At 53.6% G+C, this 20,660-nt stretch overlaps 2 protein-coding genes across 4 annotated transcripts; both read left to right on the top strand.

Annotated features, from left to right (window-relative positions):
• The first annotated feature begins 7,893 nt into the window (after nt 1-7,893).
• Nucleotides 7,894-14,869, top strand: ATOSB (atos homolog B). The gene is given in 10 exon segments (XM_046678320.1): nt 7,894-7,916; nt 10,777-10,920; nt 11,164-12,132; nt 12,282-12,340; nt 12,534-12,576; nt 12,578-12,640; nt 12,760-12,918; nt 13,137-13,205; nt 13,289-13,464; nt 13,601-14,869. Coding segments are annotated over 8 exon segments (1,617 nt in total). The 5' UTR covers nt 7,894-7,916; nt 10,777-10,920; nt 11,164-11,238; the 3' UTR covers nt 13,755-14,869.
• An 863-nt stretch (nt 14,870-15,732) lies between these two features.
• STOML2 (stomatin like 2) lies at nt 15,733-19,122 on the top strand. Of its 3 annotated transcripts, none has more exons than XM_046678341.1 (10): nt 15,792-15,922; nt 16,163-16,300; nt 16,770-16,869; nt 17,015-17,073; nt 17,162-17,263; nt 17,415-17,549; nt 17,702-17,846; nt 17,965-18,044; nt 18,275-18,403; nt 18,841-19,122. In XM_046678341.1, the coding sequence occupies exons 1-10, from the start codon at nt 15,878-15,880 to the stop codon at nt 18,976-18,978; spliced, it is 1,071 nt and encodes a 356-aa protein (XP_046534297.1). In that variant the 5' UTR covers nt 15,792-15,877; the 3' UTR covers nt 18,979-19,122. The 3 variants fall into 3 exon arrangements, with proteins under 3 accessions (XP_046534288.1, XP_046534297.1, XP_046534305.1); XM_046678349.1 differs by having other exon boundaries at nt 15,899-16,040; XM_046678332.1 differs by lacking the exon at nt 16,770-16,869 and having other exon boundaries at nt 15,733-15,922.
• The last annotated feature ends 1,538 nt before the right edge of the window (nt 19,123-20,660 follow it).

Here is a 20,660-nt window from a genome sequence, read left to right as displayed (position 1 = left end):
ATGAAGAACAAGGGAAAAAAAAGAATGAGATTAGGAAGGAGCATATAAAAGCTCAAATTTATCTGAAATATGAATTTCCTTAAAAGAGAATTTGAAGCCAATGTGGGAAAATATTAAGATTTGATAAAGCTGTGTGAGAATGTGAGTGTTTGTTACAGTATTCTTTATAACTTCCTGTATGCCTAAAATATTTCATAAAGAAATTTTTAAAATCTCGTAGAAGAATAAAGACTCAGAGAAGTTTAGGAGCCATTAACTTTAAGAAAAAAAAAAGATTATAGGGGCTGGCCTGATGGTGCTGCAGTTAAGTGCGCACATTCCGGTTCAGCGGCCCGAGTTTTGCTGGTTTGGATCTCGGGTGTGGACATGGCACCGCTTGGCAAAAGCCGTGCTGTGGTAGGCGTCCCACATACAAAGTAGAGGAAGATGGGCATGGATGTTAGCTCAGGGCCAGTCTTCCTCAGCAAAAAGAGGAAGATGGCCAGCAGTTAGCTTAGGGTTAATCTTCCTCAAAAAAAAAGAAATAAAAAGAATTTAAAAAAAAAGATTATAATACGAATTACACAGTATAATGCCAATATTGTGTATGTAAACATACACACACACACAGAATGATATGATGTGATGAAACTGGCACTTTACCTCTGGGGTCTTCCTCCTCAAAACCCATAATTCCAACGTAATCATGAGAAAAACATCACACAAATCCCAACTGAAAGACCTTTTACAAAATACCTGACCAGTACTCCTTAAAACTGTCAAGGTCATCAAAAACAAGGAAGCCTGGGGGCCGCCCCATGGGGGAAGGGTTAAGTTTGGCGCTCCACTTTGGCGGCCCAGGGTTTCGCTGGGTTGGATCCTGGGCAGACATGGTACCACTCATCAAGCCATGATGAGGCGGCATCCCACATGCCACAACTAGAAGTGATGTGGATTAAGGCTGCCCCAGCTAGAGAAGCCCAAGGTGACCTGGCCCACATGCCAAACTATACGACCCAGTGGACTTTTTTTATGGTATGAATTAGGGCTGCCCCAGGGAGAGAAGCCCAGGGCATCCTCACCTACATGCCGATCTATATGGCCAGATTCGTATCTAAAGTTATATGACCGCACAATAACCAGACTCCATCTGCACTGAAATCATTTAATGACTTTTTACATCATCTTTTCTTTTCTCCAGTAAAAATAAGTCACGTACCCATGCCTTATAAAATTATCCCTAACCCTCAACTCGGGGCAGCAGCAGGAGCTCTGACTGCCCGTGAGTCTTGTCCCCACGCACCAGCTCTGCCTGCCCATGGGCCCTGTCCCCATGCCAGTGGGGGCAGCAGAAGCGGCAGCAGCAGGAGCTCTGACCGCCCATGGGTCCTGTCCCCACGCACCAGCTCTGCCTGCCCATGGTCCTGTCCCCATGCCAGTGGGGGCAGCAGCAGCTGCTCTGCCTGCCCATGGGCCCTGTCCCCATGCCAGCGGGGACAGCAGAAGTGGCGGCAGCAGAAGCTCTGACTGCCCATGGGTCCTGTCCCCATGCTATTCCACACTATTCTCTAAATAAAAGAGCACTACTGCCAGATCTTGAGAGGCTAAGAAATCTTTCTTTTGAGTCCTCGGCTCACCGACCCCGCATCAGAAGGACCCACAACTAAAAAATGTGCAACTATTTACCCCGGGGCTTTGGGGAGAAAAAGGAAAAATAAAAAATCTTAAAAAAATAATATTTAAAAAATTTTTAAAAAAACAAGGAAGGCTGAGAAACTGTCACAGCCAAGAGGAGTTTAAGGAGACATGACAATTAAATGTAATGTGCTATCCTGGATGGGATTCTGGAACAGGAAAAGAACATAAGGCAAAAACTAAGAAAGTAGTTTAAAGTATGGACTTTAGTTAATGATATCAGTATTGGCTAATTAATTATAACAAATGAACCATACTAATGTAAGATAATAACAGGGGGAATTGGCTGTTGGGTTTATGGCAACTCTGTATTATCTTCACAAATTATCTCTAAATCCAAAATTCTTCTAAAATTAAAAGTTTGTTTTTAAAAAAGTCAAGTAATTTACCCAAATTCATAAAGTTAGTAAATACCCAGTACCCAAAGTTCAGAGACCAACCCAAATTACTACAAACCCTGTGCTTTTTCCACCACGCAAAACCCTCCCAACTTTACTCTCTCTAGGATTATACAAGCATTTGTATGCCAACGTAACAAGTCCCTGAAAGGCAGAGAAAATTTTTTTCTTTGCGCCTAGTACACCACTGGCGTTGAGAAAGCCAGCTTAAGTTAACTACTCACAGAAAGAAAGTCAGAGACCTAAAGAATCAGACTTTCAGAGAACTTTTATCAGGTCCCACCCACCCTATACCGGTCTGCACCGCCCGCTCCACGGAGAGGCCCGATAGGTCCTGCAAGAGTCCTGTGCTGCCACCTACCGGTAGCTGGTAAGCGTCGCTCTCCCCGCTGTGCCTCGGAAACCCGTGGGGCGGGGGAAGGTGGAGAGGGGACTTAAGCGCTAAACAAATTACAGAACTCAAGTAACTGTCACACAGTTCCCTCGACGCTCGTGCAAAGCAAAGTCTCTACCTTTCTCCGGCGACTGCAGGCTCTCGTGACTCCTATTAGCACGTAGGCTGGTAGAACACACAGACTTCCCAGCTCACCCACCCCCAGGGCCACAATCCCACCCTGCCCGCCGGTCTCTCAGAACTCGGACTCCCTGCACAGCGCAGGCTGCAGAAACCGCCCACAGCCTCACAGCCTGGAGACCCGTCCGCCAGACTGCCCATTTCAGATTCTGAGATCCCATCACCACCGGCAAACCCCAGAGACCTCCCTCGCTAGGGCAAGTGCGCGCTAACCTGGCGTCCCCAGAGGGGCTGAGCTCCGCGGCAGCTCGCACCCGCGCCAGCCTGCGGTGCGCCGGCTAAGCTCGGAGCCCGCGGGCTAGCCCTCGGGCCGCGGCGCCGGCTCCCCAGCCCCCGCGGGATCCGGTAGGCCAAGGCCCCGCCCCTCCAGACCTGTCATCACAGAAGCCGCACGTGGCCGGGGTGGGACCTCTGGCGACCTGCAGCCATCACTTTGTCTCCGCCGTCCATTGGGGCCGCCGCGGCCAGTCAGAGCCAGCGGACCTGGGCTGCAGCGCGAGCGCCCGGGTGAGGGAGCAGGAGAAGGGGCGGGGAGGAGAGGCTCCGAGACCCGAGCGGGCTCGGGGGAGGGGGCTTGGCGGGGTTCTGCTGGGCTGGAATCCGAGGGCGGACCCTAGAGAAAGGGGGTGGAGACCACAGGGGGCGGGGTCAAGGTGGGGCCAGGGACGAGCCGAGGTTCCCGGAGAGGCTGGGTGGACCAGAGGGGGCGGGGACAGGGGGCGGGGCCTGGGTCACGGGGGAGGAGCCCGAGGAATTGAAGAAACTAGGAAAGGGGACGAGCCCTGGGAAGGTGGGAGGTGGTACAAGGGAGAGGGTGGGCCTGGGCGTTGCGGGGGCGGGGCTCGGGCCCGAGGGGCGAGGTTTGCAGGCCCAGGCTCCAGCAAGGCCGCTCAGTAAGTGCCCCCATCCACTACCTCCCCAGGTGCAACGGGACTCAAGGAACTACAGGTGTGGGGCGGGGCGCGTATGGAAGAACGGACAAGGACGGGGGTGCGCTAGGGCAGACATGAGGAGGTGGGGGCCACATTAGGGAAGAAGAGGATCTGGAGACTGCTGGGGGAGAGGAAGACACAGAGTTGGGGGAGGGGTTGGGGGCTCAATGTGTGGGCAAGGAGGTGCCTTCTCCAGGGGCCCTTGTGGGGGAGGGGCGGAAGTGTTTTGTTGGGGTGGGAGGTACAACGTGAGCGGGCGAGGTGCTGTGTGATGTGGAGGATTGGAAGCGATACTTGAAGGGGCGGATCTGAAGGCGCTTTAGGGGAAGAGGGTGCTGTGTGATGGAGAAGGGCTGGTGGTCCAGAGTGTGGGAGGGACCGAGGGACTGTGTGGAGAAAGAAGGGATGGGCCTTTGGGCACTGTGTGAGGGAAGGGGATTGTAGGCCCCAGGTGAGGCGGGAAGAATCCCTAGTGCTTTGAGATACTCTAGGGCCATTGTGGAGACTCCAGGAATATGTTTGTGTACTGTGTTCTAGGTGTAAGTGTGATGGAATTCACGGGGTGAAGAAGCCAGTCTGTAGTGCTCCTGGCTCCTGAGGTCCTAACTCCACCTTCAGGCCTGAGCACTCTTAGAGAGGATCCAGGCCCTGCTTGCCACAAGGGCTTGTGTGACTGTCAGTCTGCTTTGCATCTGTCTGGCTGAGACTAGGGTTTCTTTCCTCAGCTGATGTCTCTGGGGACCCTTTCCCCATTGGGTTCCTGTTAACCCCCTACTCTAGTTCCTGTTCCTCCCAGAAGCCTGCCATGGTCCCTGTCTTCCCCCTCCCCCACTTTGCCCTGCCCTTATGCTCTGGGTGTGCTCATTTCCCACTTCCTTCCTCACCCTGGGGCCTGGCCTGGTCCTTGCCTGTCTAGGAGCTGAGCCTTGCCTGGGACTTTGTACTCATTGGCCAGAGACCCTGGTAACCAGCAGCAAAGCCCAGACCCCACCCATAGTACTAAGAGGGTCTCTCCCAACAGCCCCCTAAGTGGCTGGTAGGCACATTTTTACCACTTGCCACAAACTTATTTTCCTCACCCTTTTCCTTCTCCTGGGTGGGGAACCCTAGGTACCTCAAAAATTCTGGCCTTCAACGGAAAGGGAAAATGGTGGGAACTATTGAGGGTCTTTAATGTATGTTTTGAGAGGTGCACCACTATTGTAGGCTGAACTCGGGAAGGAATGTGAGGTTCCAGCCTCAGCTGGGGGAGGACAAGGGAATGGCTCCCCATGCTCCTGGCTTGGAAGCTGACTGCCAGCACTGAGAGTAGGGCCTAGTCCTCTTGGAGGCTCCTCTGGTTCCCTGAGGGGACTTGATGTATGCCAGGGTTCTTTTTGCCCCTGGGCTGGCTGGGAGATGTGAGAAAGGACTGCCTTCCATGTAGTGGCTGAATGAGTGTGACAGTGCTGCTGAAGGGGGCCCCAAGCCAGCCTTCTCTAGCTGAGAGACTGGCTGGGGAGGGAGGGGGTGCTGAGGCCAGACAAAGGGTGGGGTAAGAGAGAGCAGGCTGAAGGCTTTTGAGGAGGAGCTGATTGCTATGGCAACACAGCTTCCCAGACTGTCTCTCAGAGAGGCGGGCCTAGGGCAGACTCACTCCAGCTTCCTCAGGGCTGAGGCATTTGTGTGAGTGGGTGGGGCATGAAGAGAAAGGACATCAGTGTGCTGTGCTGTGCTGAGGCTGGGGTATGTAGCCTTTCTTCTTCAGTATGGAGCAGCAAGGCATTCAGACGCTTGGATCCATCTTCTCAAAATGGTGTGAGTGAGCAATTGCCATTAGAATTATGCATTATAAAGCCAGAGTCATAGAGGCCCTCAGTGGTCATCATTTATACAGACCCTTCATTTTACAGATTTGGAAATTTATGGCCAAAGAGACTGTGATTTTTCTCCAGGTCTCTGTGAAAGAGTTAGGACCCAGCCCTCCTAAGTGCTATTCACTCAGCCCAGGGCTCATTCTTTCTTTCAGCGAATGTTTGTTGAGCATCTATTATGGGCCAGGCACTGATGTTGATTCTGGGAACACCAGCATGAACAAAACAGAGGTAGTTGCTGCTCTCATAGAGCTTCCATTCTGATAGGGGGAGAAAGCAATGTGTGGCTGGGTGGGTGGGTGAGAGGGTGTGTGAAAGAGAGAGAGAGAAAGAGACAGAGGTGTTAGGTGGTGATAACTGCTATGAGAAAAATAAAGCAGGGTGAGTTTAGGGCAGGTTGGTGAGGCCTCTTGATTGTACCAAGCTGCTTTCCCAGGGCACACTGAGGCTTAGAACATCCTTGATGCTTCTACCTGAGCTATTGCCGCCTGACCTTTGCAGGTAACTAAGGCCTGGGCCTATGGTCATGTCAATAGGAAGAACAAGGTGGGGTTGCCGAGTGATTATTCATTTCTATGGTGTTCTGTGTCTACCTGTCTTCCCAGTAAGGCAAATAGGCTCTTACATTCGTACTCTGCAATTTGTTCAGGGTGTTGAAAATTTCCTAATCCTGTTCCTTAGCATTAGGGAACCAGCAAGAAAGTCAGTCCATGGCAACTGGGTTCTTTTTCAGGGTTTTCTCCCTGGTCTGAGGTGAGGAGAAGGGAGCCTGGAAGAACTGTTACTTGCTTGTCCTTCCTAAGTCTAGGGCACAAGGAGGAAGTAGGGGGAGGGGAGCCTCTTTTTACTGTCCAGTGACAACCTCAGAGCCCTTGGGGCCTACAGCACAGGCAAAGTAGAAACCTTGGGCCTTCTGTGGCCTCTGCACCATAGAAGAATGGACTTTCCCACTTCTGGAGGCACAACCAGAGAGCCTGCCCTGGCTGATGCCAATTTGCGTCTTCCTTCTTTTGGTTCTGGTGTTTGTCTCCTGCTTCTGTGGAAGACTGGGAGAAAAAGGCTCTTAAATTCCAAACTATCTGACTTGCCAAGTCCAGAGGGAAAGGTAGACAGGGCCATCTATTTTCTTAACTTGCCCCAAAGCAGCCCCTCTAAAAAGTATCTTTTAATGCCTAATCCTTGCAAAAGTTTCTATCCTGGTCATTTAAAGAATAGGAGGACAAGAATTAGGAATGCTGGGGCCAGCCCAGTGGTGTAAATGGTTAAGTTTGCATGTCCTGCTTTGGCAGCCTAGGGTTCGCCCATTCACATCCCGGGTGCGGACCTACGTCTGCACAGCTATGCTGTGACAGGCATCTCACATAAAAAGTAGAGGAAGATGGGCACAGATGTTAGCTCAGAGCCAATCTTCCTCAGCAAAAAGAGGAGAATTCGTGGCAGATGTTAGCTCAGGGCTAGCCTACCTCAAAAAAAAAAAAAAAGAAAATTAAAAAATTAAAAAATAAAATAAAGAATTGGGAATGCTGGTTCTGCTGCCACTTAATTTGGCTGGGTCTGGACTAGGCCTAGGGCACAGTGACTCAGGGGGAGGGTGGGGAGTTTCGAGGGAGCTGTGAGTCATGAGGGTGAGCTCCATGACAAGAATTGGGCACAGTTCCCCCACTCTGGGCAGAAGCCTTCCTATTCTGCTTCTCCTGGGTGCTCTCTTGAACAGGGAGGGGCCTATGAATAGAAAGAGTACTGGTGGAAGGGATGAAGCAGCCAGATCTCAGAATAGGAGTTCAGAGACACAAAGAATGATGTTTAGGTCCCTGAATTAAAATGTATCCCTATCTCAGGAGCCCTTGGGGCCCCTCTGAGGAGGGCAAAAGAACATCAGTGCCGAATAAGAGGAGGAAGAATACCATTTCTCCATGGAAGGAGATAAGATCCCACTTCAGGACTTTTTCATCTGCTCTGGCATGAAGGCAGCTTCATGGGCTTCACCAGTCCTCTGGTCTCTGGAGTTCTAGTTTGCAGGTTTGGGAGAGATGAATGGGAGTGGGAATATTTGGGGTCTGCTGCGAGACTCTTCAGGCTGACTTTGGAGATTGTCGAACTGTGCCTAAAAAAGCCCCAGGGCGTCCTATTAACCAACCTCCGAAGAGGAAGGGCAGGGGTGAGAAGTCGGAGGCCTACCTCTTTGAAAGGGTTAAATGGCAAGGTAGACAGCTGCTTTGGACTCTGGGCAGATGAGGGGTTAAGAAGATGGGCGGGGCGACCCCAGGTAGTCCTGCCCCCTTATGGACCAATGGGCGTGCGCCTCTTGGAGGGGGAGTGCCTCACAGTTGAGGTCGTGGGGAGGCTGGCCTCCTATGGGCCAATGAGCCTGGTCGCTGCTCATGGAGGGCGTGGTCCGAGGGGGGCGTGGCGGCCTTGGCGGCCGGCGGGGGTGTTGGGGCGCTGGGCGGGGCAGGCAGCCCCATCAGCTGGTAGGAAATGGCCTGTGAGTCAGAGGGGCAGCGGAGTCGGCAGCGCGGAGCTGGGGCGGCCATGGGGAGGGACGGTCGCGGGGAGGGGCGCGGCAGCGGCTGGGGGGCTGCGGGCGCCAGGGCCCGCTAGCGTTGCACACGAAGCTAAACAGAGAAGAGCCTAGCAGAGCAGGGCTCAGCCCGAGCCACCCTTTGTCTGAGTTGGGGGCCGTGGTGGGGAGGACCGGAGATTCCAGGGGAGGGACCGGGACTGGACAGAAGGGCCCGGAGCAGCGGCTGCCTGGCGGAGCCAATTTGGGAGCGGGGTGAGTGTGTGCTACGTGAAAAGAGCAAGTCTCCGAAGCTCCAGTAGGCAGTGGGGCCTGTCCCAGGCTGTGGGGAGGAGGGGGGTGAGAAAGGATGGGGGCGGGGGTGGGGCGGCTAAGCAGGGGTGAGGTTTCCTACAGAACAAGGAGTCCAGGAGCCAGGTGAGTCCACCAGGCTCACTTTGGAGGGGGTACTGAGATCTGCTCCCTCTCCGCTGAAGGTGGAGGGCTCTGGGCCAACAGCCAAGGGATTGGTGAGAGAGCAGAGGTTGACCTTCCCACCCACAGTAGTGGTCCATGGGAATAGCTCCCCACCTTGTGCAGACGTGTGCAGGGACAAAATGTAGAGCAGCTAGCAGCAGTTCTCTCTGTACAGAATGAAGGTGGAAAGCACATGAAGAGGAAATCTCCTTCCCGCCACCCTCCTTGATCAGGGTAGAAATAGATACCTTTAATACTGAAGGGAAGGGGAGAGTGAGCCTGGGAGCTTCCACCTATACCAACATCCGCCTACCCCACCTCCCAGGCCTAGCAGGTGTCTGAGGGGACAGACCTCATGGTATTCTGGGACTTGTTGTTTTTGCTGGCCTTGCTCCCTTGGCATGTTGGGAGCTGTAGTCCTTGCCAGCCACAGCCTGGCACAGCTATTTGATGCCAGCTGCTGCCTACCCCCTGCACAGAGAGTGAGGTTTGGTCTCCTCTGCTCCCCCCCCCCCCCCCCCCCCCCACAGTCCTGCCCCATGAGTCAGCTTGGAGCCATGGTCTAGAGCCAGACTGGCTGGGTGGCAGGAAGTGAGTCTTAGAGCTTCTCATTGACAGGGTGGGAACTGAGAGGGCTCTAGGGTAATGAGCAGATGCCAGGCATGCTGGGGTCAAGTAGGGCATCATGTCGTCACCTGGATTCCCTAGGGCAAGGGCTCAAGAGGCCATCTGGGATGACCTGGAGGTAGGAGTGCTAAGGACAAGGCCCTTCCTGAATCTGTATGGCTTGCGTATAGATAAGGAGGGGTAGAAACCAGTACAGGTTGTGTCCTCTGACAACACTGTCATTGGTGTTCTGCCATTTCCAGACACCCCACCCACCACAGGGAACCAGAATTTTCTTAGGGATCCCAGTTCTAATGTGAACTTGGTGAAATAGGATAATGTGAGATACAATGATGAGAACTTGGTGAAGGAGAGATTTTCAGTCCTGGGTGCAAATCTCCCCTTTCTGCCTGCCTCCTACCCCCACCTCTGTTGCTGCTGATTCTCCCTATACAACTAGTCTCTCTGCTTCTCTCATTCTGGGGATTTTTCTCTGCATTGTCAGGACTGCTGCCCAGATCTCTGGGACTTGCATTCCACTTTTTTGAGCCCTGCTAAGTGCTTACCGCTGTGCTTGGAGTTGGGCAGAGGAGTGGAGCACAGACCTACTCTCAAGAACCCTATGGTCAGTCTAGGAGATGTCTTACCCACAGAAGCAAGCAAAACTGTCACTGGGTTACGGGAGACAGTGACACTGCCATAGGTGAGGTCTCAGAGGAGAGAGAAATATCTATGGTCTGGAGTGGTCAGAGTAGGCTTTCTGGAAGGGAAGACTCTTGGCCTGGCCAAGGAGGAAGAGTAGGGCTGGGTGGGCATACAGGGGGCATTCCTTGAAGGGGAAAGGGTATTGTGAATGGCAGGCAGCACAGGCTACTGCCCAAAGGAGAAGCTTGATCCTGGGGCCAGTATTTCCTCCCATGATGGAAGATGGCCTTCAATTTAACTTCAACTTCAATTCCCCTCACCCAGTATTGGCTCCTGAGGGTGGACTGCTCAGTGAAGACCATCTTGTGTCCTGGCAGAAAAGCAGTGGTTTGGGTTTTTGGGTGTTGGATGTTTTGGGAGGGGTGGAGAGGTACTCCTAGTTGCTTCCAGCTCTCTGAGTGGCCACTGCCTTATCTCTGGTTTGCAGGGCCTAGGGGGATGGGTAGGCGCTGGAAAGTGCCTTCTGGCAATGCCTCCTCCCCACCAGCCTTGTTTTTGGTTAGATTTGTTGCCTCCTGTTAAGGGACAGACTGCTGGGGGCAATTAGGAGTTTAAGGCTGAAAGGCCTGCTCTGAGCTGACCTGAGGTTTATACCTCTAAGGAGTGCTGATGGGGTGTGAGTTTCCATAAGACCTTTTGCCCTTAGGGCTCTGGGGTGGCACTTGTCCATTTGGGAAGGAATTGTGCAACTTGATGGCCTTGACTAGGAGGGCTGAATTCTTGTCCTTGCCACCTCTCAGGTGGCATGGTCTCTTGGGTCTTGGGATATCTCATCCCCCCTCCTGTTCAGGGCAAGAGTCCCCCAGGTGGTGGCCCTGACAAGTTATCATCCTACCTCAACATGCTTCTCACATCCTTTTTACATTGAGCCAAGACCTGCCTCTCTGCGACTCCTTAGCTCTGCCTTCTGGGCCGTGGGTCCCAAGATGGCCCCTTCTGTTTCTGAAGAGTTCCTCATGGGAGGGGGATGGCCTAGGGGTGCTCTCTTAGCCCACCATTGAAGAGGAGCCTTACTACTGTCTCCAGGGATCCTGGCTTATGTCTGTTCTCTCCCCAGGGTCCAGCTGAGCCCAGGAGCTGCACGGAATGGTGGCAGTCACCTTGCCAGTGCAGTGGGTATGGACCAGACTGCATGCTAGGAGAGGAAGTCATCAGTCAGGAAGAGGGAACACACAGCTGGGCTTAAGGCCTCTTCATCGGGGTGAGTGCCAGGGAGAGGGAGGGGGAGCAGGTCCAGGAAGAAGCTAAACTAAATATGTCACCCTCTTGGAAGTTCTGGGCATAGTCTCTATATTCCATTAAGCCATCTGGGGATTTGAATACCTTCACCTCCAGGAACCCCACAAGGTCATCTCTTCAGGCCAGGGGAGGATCTGAAAGTCAACTGGGAGGGAGAAGACTCATTGATTCCTCTGACCACTTTTTCTTCTCTTCTCTTGCACAGATGTCCCCAGGCCCCCCAGCCCAGGCCCATCATAAAGGCTGTGGGGGGGGACCCCCCTGACCCAAGGGGGGCTTCATGCGCCACGTGCAGGCGGAGCTGTCTCCATCCTCAGAGCCAGAGGCTGGTCCTTCGCAGCCTGCAGTCAGGCAGGGGGCCCTCCAGGGTGGCTTGCTCATGGGCTACAGCCCAGCAGGGGGGGCAACATCCCCCGGGGTCTACCAGGTATCCATCTTTTCCTCTCCAGCTGGTGCCTCTGAGCCTCATAGGGCCCTGAAACGGCCGGCCCCGCCCACTGAGGGTCCCCGGGAGCTGAAGAGAGGCCCTGGGCTGGGGGCCAGAGAGGGATTACCCCCTGAAGAACCATCTACCAGGGGACTATTGGGCCCAGAGGGACTGGGGCTGGGACTGGGTGTGGCCAGCCAGCATTTCTGCCATCATGGCCTCTGTGTTGTGGAACAGGGAGGTAGCTCCACCTCACCTTGGACTTCAGGGGCCCGGAGTCCCTGCTGGCACCCATCAAATGCTTCCTGCAATACTTTGCACACCAGAGACTGGGCTTCCCCAGATCCAGGGGGACAGGTGTCCCTGGGGGAGTCCCCAGGGCCAGCCCCTCCGGGCCAGCTGCTCACACTTGACACTGATTTGCACAGTCTTGCACAAATAGGGGATAAGAGCCCAGTGGCTGGGGTGGGCAATGGGGGCAGCCCCTGGCCTAGGGAGTCCCCTGGCACTGCCAATGGGCACAGTCCCGAGCACACACCCCCTGGCCCTGGACCTCCAGGCCTCTGTCCCACCAAGCGAAGGCTGCTTCCTGCTGAAGAAGCCCTGGATGTCAGCTCTGAGGATGAGGGGCCAGCCCCTCGGAGGCGCCGGGGAACCCTGGGCCACCCTCCTGCTGCCAACAGTTCTGATGCCAAAGCCACACCCTTCTGGAGCCACCTGCTGCCTGGACCCAAGGAGCCTGTGCTGGTAAGCCAGAAGGGGAGGTGGTCTTCTCTTAAGTGTATATCTGTAGGGGAAGAGGTGAAGGCCTGGGGGGAATGTTCCTATGAGAACTTGTGATGAGCCCCTGCTCCCAAACATATCTGGCCTCCACCCAATCTCTTTCCTCTCCAAAGGACCCAACAGACTGCAGTCCCACGGGGCGGAGGCTGAAAGGTGCCTGTCGCCTGAAGCTGTAAGTGACCAGCTTCTCCCTGTGCCCTGTTCCTGAAAATGGGGCAGAAGTCTGTAGTAATCCCCTCTCCAGCCCCAGGGTAGGGGACCCCAGGGCAGGAGCCCTAGGTAGTGGCAAACGGTGGGGCCCAGGGACATAAGCAAGCATCCCAGAATACCTCAAGCCAACTACTTTGTGTCCCCTCCTCTACTAGGAGCTCCCTTCGAAGCCTCCGGAAGGGGCCAGGCTTGCTGAGCCCCCCCCAGTGCCTCCCCTGTTCCTACCCCTGCCGTCAGCCGTACTCTGTTGGGCAACTTTGAGGTAGTTCCCCTCAGATTCTGTGATGGGGTTCTGGGGAGAGTGGGGTGGCGGAGTGTGGCCTGGAGGGATAAGGGAAATAGCTGGCATCTCTCTCATAATATGTTTTCCCCAAACCCTAGGAATCATTGCTGCAAGGACGCTTTGCACCATCTGGCCACATCGAGGGCTTCACGGCAGAGATTGGAGCTAGTGGATCCTACTGCCCCCGGCATGTCACGCTGCCTGTCACTGTCACCTTCTTTAATGTTTCTGAGCAAAATGCCCCGGCCCCCTTCCTGGTATGACTTGACCTCAACCTGCAGTTCACTTGTGAGGATGAGGGATGGGGGCAGGAGGCATTCTTTAGGTGTTCTCCCCTAGGAAGGAGGCAGGGCCAGGTGAGGGGAACTCTAGTGTGGGGCAGGGGCCAGGTCTTGGAGTGAAAGATTGTAGAGATGGTGAGTATTCAGGGCTCTCCCAGACCCCACCTTGGCTGACGGCTCTATGGCCTTCCCAGGGTGTCGTGGATCTGCTCCCCCTGGGGAGGAAGGGTTACAGCGTGCCCAAGGTGGGCACCATCCAAGTGGTGAGTTCTCCCCGAGGGCAGGTGGGAAGAGGGGGAGGAAGACAGCCCCTAGGCCCTACCAACATTGTCTGTCCTGCCCCTAGACCTTATTTAACCCCAACCAGACTGTGGTGAAGATGTTCCTTGTGACCTTTGACTTCTCGGACATGCCTGCTGGCCATGTGACCTTCCTGCGCCATCGCCTCTTTTTGGTGCCTGTGGGTGAGGAGGGAAATGCTAGCCCCACCCGCCGCCTCCTCTGCTACTTGCTGCACCTCAGGTGAGGACAGGGCCCAGGGACAGCTGGGGAGGCCTAGGTATCCTTTCTCCAACTCAGATATCCCTTCCCTGAATAGGATCTCTCCTTGCTTCTCTACTGTTTAGATTCTTACTTTGATCACCCTGCCCTCCCCCAGGTTCCGGAGCTCCCGCTCAGGCCGCTTAAGCCTGCATGGAGACATCCGCCTGCTTTTTTCCCGCCGGAGCCTGGAACTGGACACAGGGCTCCCCTACGAACTACAGGCTGTGACCGAGGCCCCTCACAATCCACGTTATTCACCTTTGCCATGACTGTCAGTGCCCTGAACCCATGTGGGCCAAGCACCTGCCCATCCTACCCCATCTTGGACAGAGCGAACATGCGGAGAGGTGGCGAGAGACCCTCCAGGCTTGAATTAAACCACTCGCCATGCTCATGCCCAAACTGATTATTTGGGCGTTTAAAGCTTCTGATCCTTACCACACGCTGCCCTACTCTGGGTACTCCATGTGCCTGCCCCCTCCCTTGAATTTTCCAGGCCAGCTTAGGTAGTGGGCAGGAACTTGAGCTACCCTGAGGTTGTCCCAAGTTCCTAGGCAAGTTGTGCCAGCATTGCCTTCCTGTCCTGGGCAGGGGCCACTTATTATTTTATTTATTTTTAATTTATAATTTATTCAAATTGGATTGCCTTGGTAACCTCCCAAACATGATAATTGGCATTGCCCCTCCTCCTTTCTCACTCTCAGATATTGCTCCAACCTCAGGAGTTGAAAAGGCTGATGTAGGGGCTGGGGGAGAACTGCTCTCCCTCAGCTGAGGGCAGAAGGACTGAGTCACTAGCCAAAGACTCAGCTTCCTTTGTCCTTCCCTATTCCTTTCACTTCCCTTACTCTCTGACCCCTCTCTGAAAGCCAACTTATATGTATGTGTGTGTGTGTGCATGTGTGCACGTGCTTGTGTGTGTGTGGTATGTGTGTGAGAAAGAGGGCGTGCATGCATGCGCATACATGGGGGTTAACCACCCCTCATCTAGGGCTCCAGACTCCGGTTGTCCCTCTCCTCCTGCCTGTGTTTCCTTGCTTTGGGGTCCTGACTGAGGAAGGTGTTCAGGGGGCAGAGTCAGGGCCAAGGACTGGGGTGCCTCCTTTCACCTGGCCAGACTCTGACCCACCTACCTCAGCTGGGGTGAGGGGCACCCCTCAAACTCAGTCATGTGGTTCTCAACTACCCCATTCCCCACTCCAGACTCTGACCCAGCCTTAGCCCTGACTCGCGGCGCTGGGCTAAGGGGAACAAGCATTTGCTGAAACTTGAAAAAAAAAAAAAAAACAAAAAAAAACAGGAAAAAATTGTACCTGGTACTTTTTTTAGGAGAAAAAAAAGAAAGAATAAATTCTTGTTTGGAAACTTGAGCTAAGCCCTACTTTTTCTATTGGGGAGAGCGTGGGAATGTGGATGGAGGGCCTAACTGGAGCTGGGACTCTCCCTGTCTCCCAGAGAGGAGAACTGAGGCCTGAGACCCTGATGATTGTTAGGGTCTGGTCTTGCTCTTTTCAGATAATGGGGTGAGGTGGTGGGGAAGGTTCCGCCATAAAAGCTGAACTCTCTGAATGTGGATCTGGATTCTTATACGGGTTCTATTGTTAATGATTTTAGCCCCTCTGAGCTTCAGCGCCCTGACATGTAAAATGAGAATGACTATGCAAGTCTCTGAAAGGATGTGCCAGAGCGTCAGGGATGTGTGCAGGGTGACATGCTCCAGACAAGGCCGAACGCTGGGGCTGTGTGCTGGACTCTGTATGCAAGAGGACCAGGCCTGCTAGACCCTGACTGGGAAGAGGTAGAAAAGGCCACGGTGCCTTGGGAAAAGAGGGGAGGGGGAAATCTCAGTCTGATCACGAGCAACGTTAAGCCAGCCCAGTCACCATGGCAACGAGAATGGGGTCAGTCCCCAGTGGGAGGGCTGGGTACAACACAGCAGGACTACCAGAGAATGTCACTATGACAACCATGGCAACTAGTCAGCTCCAATTCTCCCGTCGCTATGGTGACAGATGGGGGCGATTATACGCTCAGAAGGGTAAACAGTCTCGGGTAGAGGTAAAGAACTCCGTGGGAGGTGTTTCTGGGTCACCTGCACGCGGAAAATAGCTTCCATTTTGGTCACCATGTCCGGGGTCTTGGACTTGGTCAGCGAGAACCAGAACAAGTCCCAGCTTTGGGCCCTCTCTAGAAGGTTTGTGTTTCCCAGGGAACAACTTGATACCCGCTTCCGCCAAGTAACGTGAACAGGCTGAGCGTGGGATGGGGGAAGGGATTGCCGGAAGTACTTCCGGCGGAGGCGAAACGGGAGGAAAGGCTCAGGTCCGGGCTGCTAGAGAGACCGCTCTGCTCTGCGTCTCGTTGGTTCCGGAGGTGGCTGCTGGTTTGGGAAATGCTGGCGCGCGCGGCGCGGGGGCCGGGGGCCCTTTTGCTGAGGGTGAGTACGAGGCAACCTTCTCCAAGGGTCAGGCCTCCGGTCGCCTGTGTCCTTAGCTGGGAAAGAGCAAGATTTCAAGTTTGGGGAGAGAGCTGCGGTCAGAGGTCGTGGTACCCACGTGAGTCCCTCTCCGAGGGCCCTTTACGGTCGCGGTTTGGGGAGATGCCTCTGGGACCGGCGCCGAAAGGGGCAGGTTGCCGGGCCGGCTGGGGACTCTGCTAACCCTCGCCTTCCCCTTAGGGCTCCGTGCAGGCTTCTGGCCGCGCCCCGCGCCGCGCCTCCTCCGGATTGCCCCGAAACACCGTGGTACTGTTTGTGCCGCAGCAAGAGGCCTGGGTGGTGGAGCGAATGGGCAGATTCCACCGGATCCTGGAACCTGTGAGAACCTCTTCTGCCCATCCCGGACCAGCGTGATGCCCATTTCCCTCACGACATGGGGAGACGGGGTGGGACCTCTTTGGGGCCTGCCGTCACCCTTGGCTTCCAACTCCCCAGGCTAGATCTGGCAAGGCCCAGGCTGCTGACTGTCGTACCTGTTACCACCTTCTCCTATGGCCCTAGTGTCCCACAGGCCCCATTCTTGGGAATCTCCCCTATCCGTCCTCTCAGCTTCACCTGTCTGCATGGAGAAGACTGCTCTGGTGGCTCCCATTGCCTTGAGTCTCCACTTCATTTACAGACCCAGCCTCCCATCCCTATCCTCTTGGGTTTCCCTATCAGTGACACCTCCAGCCTTCTGATTTTCTGGGCATCTTCCATATGTTGATTCCCTGCCCGCTCCATGTTTAGCTTGGATCCCAACCCTACAGCCCCTGTCCTTCTGAGGACCCATGACTCCTCTTCCCAGGGCTTGAACATCCTCATCCCTGTGTTAGACCGGATCCGATATGTGCAGAGTCTCAAGGAAATTGTCATCAACGTGCCTGAACAGTCGGCTGTGACTCTCGGTGAGGGGTGAAGGGTGCAAGGTGACACTGGTGCTCTGAGGCCATTAGGATGTGGTTGCAGGAGATCCAGAGCTTAGGAGAAAGACCTAAATCGGATCTGGAGGCCTAACCTTCCTCCTTTTCTTTCCTGCTCCTGCACTTGCAGACAATGTAACTCTGCAAATCGATGGAGTCCTTTACCTGCGCATAATGGACCCTTACAAGGTATTTGTCCCCTGCTTTATTCAGTTCCTAAGCTGCTCTCCTTACTGAAATCCTGCACCCAAGCTTATACTATCCATGCCCCTTTCAGGCAAGCTATGGTGTGGAGGATCCTGAGTATGCTGTCACCCAGCTAGCTCAGACAACCATGAGATCAGAGCTTGGAAAACTCTCTCTGGACAAAGTCTTCCGGGTAAGGGGATCTCAGCCAGAGTTAGAGTTGAAAGACACATACCTAGCACTCTCAGTCCTTTCTAGGGATCACGATCAGTCCCAGGCCCTTCTCAGCTTAGACCTTTCTTGGGAGGGTTGAGGCCATGGAGCTTATACCTCTCTTCCTCCAGGAGCGGGAGTCCCTGAACGCTAGCATTGTGGATGCCATCAACCAGGCTGCTGACTACTGGGGCATTCGCTGCCTCCGTTATGAGATAAAGGATATCCATGTGCCACCCCGGGTGAAAGAGTCCATGCAGATGCAGGTGGGGGCCAAGGAGGGATGGGGAAGAGGACTTCAGGATGCTCCAGTTGCATGGGGACCTGGACTCCCTTCCCTATTGTGATGGGTACACTTGCAGGTCTGTGTAAGAGTTTATTCTGGCTTCTTGTTGATGGGGTTGCTGGGGGCTTTCAGGTGGAGGCAGAGCGACGGAAACGGGCCACAGTTCTAGAGTCTGAGGGGACCCGAGAGTCAGCCATCAATGTGGCAGAGGGGAAGAAGCAGGCACAAATCCTGGCCTCTGAGGCAGAAAAGGCTGAACAAATAAATCAAGCAGCAGGTCAGCAGAGGGTAGAGGCTGAGGGAGGAGCAGGGCATGGGTCTTTGAGGGTTGGTACTGGGACAGGAGCTTTGGGGTACCCTGACCTCATAGGTCAAGCTCTGTCTTTTTCTTTCAGGAGAGGCCAGTGCGGTTCTGGCCAAGGCCAAGGCTAAAGCTGAAGCTATTCGCATCCTAGCTGCAGCTCTGACACAACATGTGAGAGGCCCCTGGGTGGGAGTGGGGGGACAGGAATCGACAGTGGAAGAGGTTTTCTCATCTGCCCTTGGGAGAAGCTCCTGCCTTTGTAGGTTCCTTTGAGCCAGATTACATGATCTCTTGGAGTGTGATCTGCATATTCTCTTTTCAGGAACCTGACTTCTCTCCACTTCCCCCCATTCCCCTTCTCAAGTCTGTGATCTCTGATTTTATCCCTCCTGTGGCCACAGAATGGAGATGCAGCAGCTTCACTGACTGTGGCTGAGCAGTATGTCAGCGCATTCTCCAAACTGGCCAAGGACTCCAACACTATCCTGCTGCCCTCCAACCCTGGCGATGTCACCAGTATGGTGGCTCAGGTTAGAGTGCCCTGAGGACCTGGCATAGAGCACCAATGCCGCAGACTGAGACCCCACCACCACCATCACCACATACACCCCATGGAGGGATTCAGTTCGCCCTGAGGCCTAGACTTCCCTTCATTCCTTCTAGAGAAAGGTCTCTTAAGAATGAGAGAATGAGACACACCCGCTCACCCCTGGGGAAAGGGAAGCTCTTGAGACACCTTTTCTTTTTTTGCAGATCCCTATACCAGTGTTCTGAGGGTGACCCTGCCCTGGTAGTTTGTAAGATTCCTAGAACCAACTCCAAAGCTTGTAAGACTGAGGCTTGAAAGAGAGAGAAAGGAAAAACAAGCTTAATGGCCCCAGCTCCACCTTCCTTTTAGCCATTGGTGGGTTGGGCTATGCCTTCTGCGGTGTGTCCTTATGGCCTCTCTCTCTGTCCCTCTCCTCAGGCCATGGGTGTGTATGGTGCCCTCACCAAAGCCCCACTGCCAGGGGCCCAGGATTCAGCCTCCAGCGGGAGCAGCAGAGATGTCCAGGGCAGAGATGCAAGTCTTGATGAGGAATTTGATCGAGTCAAGCTGAGTTAATGGCACTAGGCTTGGCCAGGGAGACTGGGGTCAGGGAAGCGGCCCTCCCAGACTCTGGCTCTAGCCTCCCTGACAAGATTTTGGTTATTATTTTTTTATTTGAACTTTAATCATGTAATAAACTCACCACTGGCAAACCAGGAACTGACCTCTTTGACTGGGGAATGAAGTTGGGAAAGTCAGCAGTGTTTTCCCTGGATGTTCACTCCCACACTCCAGCCGTCAGGTCTTGGGAGATGATTTCTCTATGAGCAAGTATGAACTTCATGTAAAGTGGAATTCTTTCTGTCTTCAGGAGAAGCTGTGGGATAGTGTGGAAGGATTAAGCCACATGTCTACTGCATTGCTCCCTGGGGAGTGTAGTCCCCCCCTCCTGCTAAGTGTGGAGCTGTGAATTTGAGCAGATGTTTGGGGGCGTTTTTTACAGGAAAGAGGACTGCCCTGGCAGGGTAGTACTGCTGAATGCGTAAAGGGTCTTCAGAGACTGAGGTCATTCATTCATTCAAAACATGATGAGGAGCCGCCCGGTGGCACAGTGGTTAAGTGCACACGTTCCACTTCGGCTGCCTGGGGTTCACCGGTTCAGATCCCGGGTGTGGACATGGCACCGCTTGGCAAGCCATGCTGAGGCAGGCGTCCCACATATAAAGTAGAGGAAGATGGGCACGGATGTTAGCTCAGAGCCAGTCTTCCTCAGCAAAAAGAGGAGGATTGGTAGCAGATGTTAGCTCAGGGCTAATCTTCCTCAAAAAAAATTAAAAACATATGATGAGCCAAGTGTAGTGCTATACATGGGTTATAAAAGTAACTGAGACCCACTGGTCCTTGCTTCCACAAAATACCAGGTTGGAGAGGGAGACAGGCAACGAAGCAGACAGATAGGAAATGATAAGTGCTGTAATGTAGGAAAGTTCTGGCTGAGGGATCCTGTGGGGAGGAACATGTCAGCTTGTGGGCAGCAAATTTGCCAACTCTGCTATGGAGCTCAGGCTGGAAAAATGAACACCTTCACCAGGCTAGGGTTTGGGACTAGAATATTCAAAGGCCCATTGCTCTGGAGAAGTTGGAACATTCAGAATTGTTTGCTGTGGCTGAAGAGTAGGGTTTTGGGGCATGGGACCATATGGCAAGAGCCAAGTCACAGGAGGATAGAGTCCTGAAGAGATGGACTTTATCCTTAGGGTGAGGGGACCCATGAAGGGTTTCTCCCCTGTCCCCATGAAGAATTTTAAGAAGATTAAGGTGATCACATTAGTGTTTTAGATGGGGCTGTCCTGCTGCAATGTGTATAGGGGATTTGAAGGAGAGATGAAGGGCTGCAAGGACAGTAAGAAGGCTGCCTCAGTGATCCTGGAGAGGGTGATGAGGCCTGAACTGAGGTAAGGGGCCATCAGGATGGATGTGGAAGGGTGACATTTTGACATATTTCTGAATTAGAATTTATTCATTTATCTACTTGATAACTTTATTGAGCCCCAACTATATGCCAGGAACTGAGGATATAGTAATGAAAACAATATTCCCTGCTCTCAGTGAGCTTACATTCTACTTGGAAGGGACAAACCATTAATAAGATGTATAGTATTTCAGATGCTCATGAGTTGTGCTATAGTGGAAATTAAAGAATGGAAGGGAGATGGGGAATTTGGGGGTAGGAGGCTATAGGATTAAGTAGAGGGTTC

This window comes from Equus quagga, chromosome 1 (genome assembly GCF_021613505.1).
Source record: "Equus quagga isolate Etosha38 chromosome 1, UCLA_HA_Equagga_1.0, whole genome shotgun sequence".
Classification (NCBI taxonomy): Eukaryota; Metazoa; Chordata; class Mammalia; order Perissodactyla; family Equidae; genus Equus; species Equus quagga.
This window is presented reverse-complemented; position numbering and strand designations above follow the sequence as displayed.